The sequence below is a fragment of the Heterodontus francisci genome, chromosome 16 (assembly GCF_036365525.1).
Source record: "Heterodontus francisci isolate sHetFra1 chromosome 16, sHetFra1.hap1, whole genome shotgun sequence".
Classification (NCBI taxonomy): domain Eukaryota; kingdom Metazoa; phylum Chordata; class Chondrichthyes; order Heterodontiformes; family Heterodontidae; genus Heterodontus; species Heterodontus francisci.
Genome location: NC_090386.1, coordinates 62,438,839 through 62,447,817, shown reverse-complemented (window position 1 = coordinate 62,447,817; position 8,979 = coordinate 62,438,839). Strand labels below are relative to the sequence as shown.

General features: G+C 37.7%; 1 protein-coding gene across 2 annotated transcripts in view; it reads left to right on the top strand.

The window, feature by feature from the left end:
• Positions 1-8,979, top strand: part of prex1 (phosphatidylinositol-3,4,5-trisphosphate-dependent Rac exchange factor 1) — a 270,479-nt gene that overhangs the window by 112,664 nt on the left and 148,836 nt on the right. For both annotated transcript variants that reach the window (XM_068048258.1, XM_068048259.1), the window contains exons 6-7: positions 3,961-4,122; positions 6,670-6,803. In XM_068048258.1, the coding sequence (XP_067904359.1) occupies positions 3,961-4,122; positions 6,670-6,803 (296 nt within the window). The remainder of the gene's footprint in view (positions 1-3,960; positions 4,123-6,669; positions 6,804-8,979) is intronic.

Genomic DNA, 8,979 nt, shown 5'->3' with positions numbered 1-8,979 from the left:
TACCAAACTCCTCAGACTGTATCCCCCTTTTTTCTATGGACTCTAACTCAACCAATATGTTTTTCCCCACTCTGTAACCTATCGGTGTGTGTGTGTAAACCTCCAGCGTGTGAGAGTAAAAGTTGGCACTTTATTATTTTCATTAGTTCAGTTTAGGTACAATATAGTTAACCCTTTTCTTTGTTAAACTCAAGAAAACCTGTCTGTTCTTCTTATGATCATAGCAAGTAAGTTATCAAATACCTACTAAATTGGCCAGTACATCCACTTTAAGAAAGAATTAAAAATGTTGTGGTCAAACAAGCAGAAGGTAAAGAGGGACCCCTCCTCACTTGACTGCAACAGAATGTTTTCAAAAAAATCTCAAAAGGGAAGTGCTTGTTGGTGTTCCAGGTATGGTAATGGAAGCACCTTGAGATTGTCATGACTATTTGTACAAGTGACCCGTAAACCACTTCAGCTTTTATGTTGCTGTTGAATTCAGGACACCGCATTGTACTGAAACTGAAATTCATGATTTTGAGTAAAACAGCTGTGAATTAGCACTCACTTTTTAAAAAAAGCATGCTTCAGGTGTGTTTCCCAAAACCAGGCAGCCTTGGGCCAGCATTTGTTGGTCCCATTGAATTGATCACTGAGCTACTCTGGAAGCGAGGCTTCTTGTGATCCTGCAACCCTGCTAGCACTGTTCTGGAGATAGCAACATTTATTAATGTATGGGTCAAAGGGACAATAAATTTAAATGCTACTACTGGAAGTCTATAGATCTTAGAATGCTTCAATGCCAGGTATTGCTGAAGATCCTATGATGACTGCTGTTTGAGAGCTATAGATTGCATAACTTGGACAGGTGAGAGAAGGCTTCTGCTTCTGAGCATTTTGCAGCTGGCGGTTTTTAATTTCTGTGGAAAGGCAGAGTTGTTGCAAGCTCCATTGGACTTTATTCATCTGTTCATAGTTAACAGCTAACTCAAAAAAAATGATTGCTAAAGCAGCTGAGGTGGTTCTGGTTTCTTGCCTTTCTTGAAACATTCCCTCCCCATCCTCAAATTTAGTCACTTGCATCTGTATCATTGTCTCAGCTTTGCATTGGATGTTCCCCTTGAGCTCCATCAATGTGTCAATGTCATGGAATCAATCCACCCATTTTTTACAACTCTTAATCCTAGAACTCCTGCAGCTGCAGGACGCCAGAGCTTGAAATATGCATTGGGCAAAGTTTTCAGAGTGAGAGCACCATATTAGTAGCACTTAAATTTATTTTCACTTTGACCCATTAATAAATGTTTTTATCTCCAGAACAGTGATAGCAGAGTTACAGGATCATGAGAAGCCTGTTGCTCGATTATTGAGTATTATGGGATAACCTGTTGCTGTTGGAGTCAGCTGTGTTTCCAGTCCTCTGTCTGTTTATCTCAGGCTTGCATTTAGTCCGGAGTTTCACTCTCTTTTAAGTGGTGCGAGAACCAGTCTGTAATGATTTAGCCTATACTTCAGCTGGGTATTTGTCTGATTTATCTCTTTTTAAACCATACTGCAACAAACATTGCGAATTACAGAATGTTGTATTACAGAATGCCATACACAACACACAAATTGTGTTACTATATACAACATATTATTTGACAAGCTTTCAATGTTTAGATTCTCTGCATTTTTCACAAAACAAGCTTTCCTGCCCATCCTTCCCTTGTACCTGTACATTCTCGTTCTCTTTCTCTCCTCCCTCACACCAGTGATGTGGCTGCGGTCAGGAATTTATCAGGATTCTCAAATTAGGGTATCCATGTGTGACTGGCTAAAAATAGATATAATTCACAATCTTTCTGTTAAGATTTTGGAGGCAATAGTTTTTCTTGGCCACTAGTGGGTACTTAGAGGTAAATTTATCTTCCTTAAGCTTGACATACAAGTATGTTATGAAAACTAGAGTTGCTACAATCACCAAAGCATTTTTATAGATAGTATTTTTTTAGTCCTGCTTAGAACACTGGTTTTGTAATGGACTTTTTTTTATATATACCTGAATAGCTTTTAACTGATAAAAGAATCTACTTCTAACAGAGAAATCCATGGGTGAATTGCTAATGGGGGCATTGCTGCTTACGGTTTCCATGAATAATTTGAAGCTGGGGCAAAAACAAAGCTATATTAATTTTGCAAATAAGGACAGATCTGTGGGGTGGCAAAGAAAATGGATAAAATACAGAAGAATCAGTTTATCGGCAGCAAAGGTGGTTTAATGAGTAGCAAATGACACTTGGGACAAATGCAAAGTAGTGACTAGGGAAGGTAAATAAACATTGGGGCTATAATGATTCTTAGTTACAGGGACAACACAGAATAGGCTTTTATGGGTTTTGCTGGATAGTTAATTGAAGTCATCAGTGCAGTGTGCGAAGGTAATCAGATCTAGGGATGTATAGTCAGAGGATAGAGCACAGATCACTTCTGGTGGTAACATGTCCATACCAGATACTCATCTGGCTACATGCAGAAATATCATCTACAGTTCTGGTTACTGTGCTATACCAAGGATATCCAGGCATTAAAAATAGTGCAGAAAAGGACAAGAAAGCTGGGAAATAGCTAAAGAAGATGAACAATAATTGAAGTTGAGTCATTAAAAATTGTGAACTCTGGAGAAGAAAAGGCTGAGGGGGAGATGGTGTGCAACGGAGTTGAGAAATTGAATTCCCATAACAGATTCAAGGTTGGCACAAACTCTAGAGCAAGAAATTTAATATTGGAAAGAAGGTGCACAGACAGTTTTAATTTAACTACTTAATGCAAAATTGTGCATGTATGGAAAGCAATGACTATAGAGGCTATGTGTAAAATTTTGAATGCAAATTAACTAGACGTGTAAAGGAACAGGTGATTTGAGAGATGTTGGATTTGGCACTTGATCAACTGCAGACTTCTTTTTGGTCCTGTCTTTTTTCTTCTTCTTTGGCCTCCTTATCTCGAGAGACAATGGGTAAGTGCCTGGAGGTGGTCAGTGGTGTGTGGAGCAGCGCCTGGAGTGGCTATAAAGGCCAATTCTAGAGTGACAGGCTCTTCCACAGGTGCTGCAGAAAAATTTGTTTGTCGGGGCTGTTACACAGTTGGCTCGCCCCTTGCGCCTCTGTCTTTTTTCCTGCCATCTGCTAAGTCTCTTGGTCCTGTACTTGCTATATATCATGGTGGGGGCAGAATTCTGTTTATAATATTCACAAAAACAATGTCTCAAAACTACTGTGGGCGATTAGTCTTTCATAAGAAAGGAGCCAATAATATGATTTGCCAAAAGTGAATAATTAAAAAAAATCCTTCTGCTTCATGGATTATCTTTTGTTTTGTGTTCAAATCTCTCTTGATTGCATTCTGTAACAGGATAATATCTTCATTAGGGAGCACTTCATATATTTCCCAATTAACAGTGCAACAAAAACAGTAAATGTGAGATTTGTATTAAAAGTTCTTGTCTGTATGAATGGTGTTGGATCAGAGGCCTCCAATAAGATCCAGAACCAGAGATGACTTGTCCTTCAACCAGTTGCATCCCAGAATTATGTCGCAAACTAGGTCTTGGAACCATACTATATTATCACTTCTGGTTTGTTCTGTTCCTGACTGACCTTAAAAGTCACTGTCCACTCTTAAATCTTATAACACATGAAAAATGTGTTGGTTTATCTTGCAGTCTTTGTATATCTAAGGCAGAGGAAATGAAACAGAGAATTAGATAGAAATAAGCATACACGAGGGACAACTTTTAAAAAGCTGCCCTTGATCAATGCCATGGAATTTGTGAATTAATTAAAAATTGGATTAAAATTCAAAGAAAAGGGATCCAAAAGGAACTGTCATTTTTGTTGGGGCTGTATTGACATCTGAGTCCAGTTTAAATCCTATATTTCAAGTCTTTTGGACTCTGAGAAGGCATTGAAGTTTGAGACGCAGTTTCTATTTTTGCAGGAATTACTGAAACGGACCCCCAAAAAACACAACGATAACTCAGCGGTAGAGAATGCCTTGCAAGCAATGAAAGCTGTGTGCACGAACATTAATGAAACAAAGAGGCAGATGGAGAAATTGGAGGCTTTGGAACATTTACAGTCATCAATTGAAGGATGGGAGGTATGATTAGAAAGGCTGAGAGTGCCAAGCTTTTCCTCGTTTATTTCAGTGATACAATTTTGAAGTTCTTATTCTGATGTGATAAAATAAATATTTTTGCATTTCTAAATTCATACATAAAATGCAATTTTGGGAAATTTCTTAACGGTTCTGTTGGCATTTCTTTCCCATTAGAAATGATTCTTCATGGGCACACGAGTTTAAAATTCTGTAACTAGGTTGACAGAACAGAAGTTTCTTTGTACATAACATTTGCTGGTGGAATCCTCTTTGTGCATCTAGCCCTTGCTACTACGCTTAGAAAAAAATGCAAAATTTAACGTTAGCCTAACGCTTATATCTACAATCGAAAATAAACTTGTATTAAATAAATTTAGCTACTATCTTGCTAATTCAAAGACTTCTTTGGGGAGAAATAACAATTTTAGATGTGCATTACTATGCACCTTGTCAACAACACAGTCCATCCCAGATATAGGCCTGTATGATGGCCCATAAATAGTATTAATCTTATTCATGCAGCACCTTATAATAACAAACTGTGTGCTGTAAAATGCAGCAAGACTTGTCATTCTTGTATGACAATTTAGAATCTGATATCAATTCTCTTGTGAATGTCTCTTTTGTTAAAGAAGTCAAGGCCTTTGCTGTTTCAGCTAATGCATTGCATCAGTAGCAGCTGCAAAGATGATGTAACTTTCTGAGCAAAGGAAATGCCTTCTCTGTTCTCTTAAATGAACCCTGGGCAGCAAAATGCCCTCTGAACATTTTGAGGCAGACCAGACTTTTTTAGTCACACAACTGAGTGGCAACACTGTTATTTTATTACTTTAACAGAAGAATGTCATTCTGTTTGTTCATGGACATGTGAATAAATCATAGATCCTCATTTACCAACCCCTGTCTTCCCCACCCCCCCAAAAAAAATGGCAATAGCTAACTTGAGTAATTTTGAGACCTTTCTGAACTTTTAATTTTCCCATCATATAGTTTGAGGTGATGGATTGAATGTTCTCACCTTTTTCTCACCCTGACTAATTGAAGAACAGTTTCATTGTAAAATGCCAAAACACATTAAATGCATTTTTCTAAAGAGAAATAATGCAAAAGCAAGAACAAGTTCTGAATGAGCTTAATTTCCCTCAACCAATGATTGCATTTGAAAATCTAACAACTTGCATTTATATAGCAGCTTTAACAAAGTGAAATGTCCTAAGGCACTTTTGTAGGAGTGTTATAAAGCCAATAAGGAAATACTGGATAGGTGATCAAAAGCATTGTCCAAGAAGTAAATCTTTAAGAGCCTTCTTAAAAGAGTAGTGATGGTTTGAAAAGTGGAGAAGGTCAGGGAGAGTATTGAGAGCTTGGGGTCGAGGGAACAACAGCAAATTCTCTTTATCGAGAACCTTTAACATAGTATAGTGCTTCACAGGCACGTATCAAACAAAATGTGACAGCTGAAGGCATGGTTGCCAATGGTACAGCAATAAAAATTAGGGCTGCAGAAGAGATCAGGATTAATGGAGTGCAGAGATTTTGGAGGTTATGGGACTGAAGAAAGTTACAGACATGGGGATGGGTGAGATTGTGGAAGGATTTGAAAAAGAGGATGAGAATTTTCAAATCAGGGCATTGGGGGACTGGGAGCCAATGTGACCATGGATGATGAGTGAACAGGACTTAGTACGAGTTAGGATACGGACAGCAGAGTTTTAGATGAGCTTAATGTTGCAGAGGGTACACAAAGGGTGCAGGCTAATGCTGGCTTTTATCACCTCACTGACTGGGAAACATTATGTAGAATTTATGCTACGGTTAGTTTAAAGTTTCATATATTCATTTTGGAAGTTCACAGGTCATAAAATCATGTTTGAAGTTATTGACAAAGTACAGAAAAAAGATGTGACAGATTATTAAACTGCAGGATGCATAGAATGACTCATTGCTTACTGCTGTCATGTATATAACTGTGGTATACAGTATGGGTTATTGCCAATAGCTTTATACCTAACTATGGTGCACAATATGGGGCTGTGGTTCTTGCTCTTTTATGCAACTATGCTGTACAATGTGGCCTCAGTTATCTGTTTATCCTCCTTTGCTCCAGAGGCATTTCAGGATACGTAAGAACAGAATATACTTACTACTTCAGTATTTAAAGTCATAATGTAAATTTTGTTCTGCAATTCATCATACTGTTTGCAAGTTTTATTTGGGCAAAATTGAGGGCTTTGCAACAAATCTTATAACTTTGTCACTTTCATCCCCATCTTGTAAATATACAACATGCAAGTTAACATTCAGCTGTTGTGTGGTTGAAAAAATTCAGCCGTGTACTTCCTCATTTGCCATTAAAAGTCATGTTGATGGCCATTAGTGCAAGAAATGTAAAAATGTTGCCAGTAGTCAGACAATTTTACTTGCACTATTTTTGCTCTATTCCATTAATCTGTCTTGTACTTTGAATATGTACATGAGCTAATGTAAGGTTAAAATCGTATACAAGTATGCAAAATACAGAATGTTTCCAATATTGTTTTTTGCCAGGGTTCAAATTTGACAGATATATGCACTGAGCTGCTGCAACAAGGACCATTGTTAAAGATCTCAGCTGGAAATATTCAGGAACGAGTATTCTTTTTGTTTGATAACTTGCTGGTGTACTGCAAAAGGAAGTCTAGGTAAGTCATGACTTGGATCTGTCAAATGGCATCCTAAAAAAAAAATTGCAGAAATTGCTGATTTTCAGCCTCTTAATGAAATTAACTCTGTTGGAATTGCATAGTCACAATCCCAACTGTGCATTGAGGATTTCACTACTTCTAGCATTCGCCTTTTTGGAAGTATGAAATTCAGTGACCAATGGTTGTCAATCCGAGAGAGCACATTCTGCTTTTGGCAGAATGCGTTAAATATTTACCCTACCAATCTGGAAATGCTTATTTTAAGGAGCAGTGAACCTAGTATGGCCACAGAGTACATGATTAGTGTTGTAGTAAGCTCATGAAGTAGAATCAGTTTGGGTGGAAATTAGGAATAGAATGAGTCAGAAAACACTGGTGGGAGTAGTTTACAGGCCCCCCAATAGTAGTTGTATTATTGGACAGAACATTAAATGGGAAATTATTGGAGCGTGTAAAAAAGGTAATGTATTAATTGTGGGGGACTTTAATCTGCATATAGACTGGGACAATCAAATTGGCAACAGTGGTCTAAAAGATGAATTTGTAGAATGCTTTCATAACAGTTTCTTGGAGCAATGTGTTGTAGAACCAACTAGGGATAAAGCTATCTTAGATCCCGTATTATATAATGAAGCAGGGTTAATAAGCAATGTCATAGTAAAAGATCCACTGGGAAATAATGATTATAATACCATTGAATTTCATGCTAAGTTTGAAAGTGACACATTTCAATCACAAACAAGAATCGTAAACTTAAAGCCAATTAGGAAGGTTTGAGGGAAGAACTGGCTAAGGTTAATTGGGTAAATAGACTGGAAGGTATGGTGGTAAACAAACAGTGGGAAACATTTAAAGAAACAATTCAAAGGATTCAACAAAAGTAAATTCTGTTCAGAAACAAAAGTTTGTCAAGAAAGACCCATCCGTGGCTCATTCAGCAAGTTAAGGAGAGTATTAGACTAAAAGAAGAGGCTTACAATGTTGCAAAAAATAGTAGCAAGTCTGACGATTGGGAGCATTGTAGAAACCAGCAAAGGGCCGCCAAAAAGTTGATAAAAAGGGGAAAAAATAGAATACGAGAGTAAACTAGCCAGCAATATAAAAACAGATTGTAAGAGCTTTTATAAGTACATAAAAATGAAGAGAGTAACTAAAGTAGATGTTGGTCCATTACAGGCAGAGACAGGAGAAATTATCATGGGGAATGAGGAAATGATAGAGTCATTGAACAAATATTTTGTGTCTATCTTCACAGTAGAAGACACATGTTCCATACCAGAAATAGGCAGTAACCTAGGGGCGAAAAAGCGTGAGGAAATTAAGGATATTGATATCAGCCGAGAAAAGGTATTGGAGAAACCTGAGGGACTAAAATCTGACAAGTCCCCTGGACCAGATGGCCTACATCCTAGGGTAGTAAAAGAGATAGCTGCAGAGATAGTGGATGTGCTGGCTATGATTTTCCTGAGTTCCTTAGAATTAGGAATGGTCCCATCAGATTGGAAGTTGGCAAATGTTACACCACTTTTCAAGAAAGGAGGTAGAGAGAAAACAGGGAACCACAGGCCAGTTCGCCTAACATCATTCATTGGGGAAATGCTGGAAACTATTATTAAAGATGTCTTAACATTGTCCTTGGAAAAGCATAGTATGATTAGAACAAGTCAGCATGGTTTTACTAAAGGGAGATATTGTTTGACAAATTTATTAGACTTTTTTGAGAATGTAACTAGTAGGATAGATAAAGGAGAACCAGTAGATGTCAAATAAATAGATTTCCAAAAGGCATTCAATAAGGTGCCACATAAAAGATTAATAGGCAAAATAAGGGCTCATGGTGTTGGGGGTAATATATTAGCGTGGATAGAGGATTGGTTAACAGACGGGAAGCAAAGAGTGGGCATAAATGGGGCATTTTCAAGTTGGCTGGCAGTGAATGGTGGGATGCTGCAAGGATCAGTGCTGGGACCTCAGCTATTTACACTCCATATTAATGACTTGGATGAAGAGACAGAGAATAATGTACCTAAGTTTGCTGATGATACAAAGCTCGTTGGAAAGGTAAGCTGCAGGAAGGATGTAGAGAGGCTGCAAAGAGATATAGACAGGTTAAGTGAGTGGGCAACAAGATGGCAAATGGAGTATAATGTAGGAAAGTGTGAAGTTGTTTACT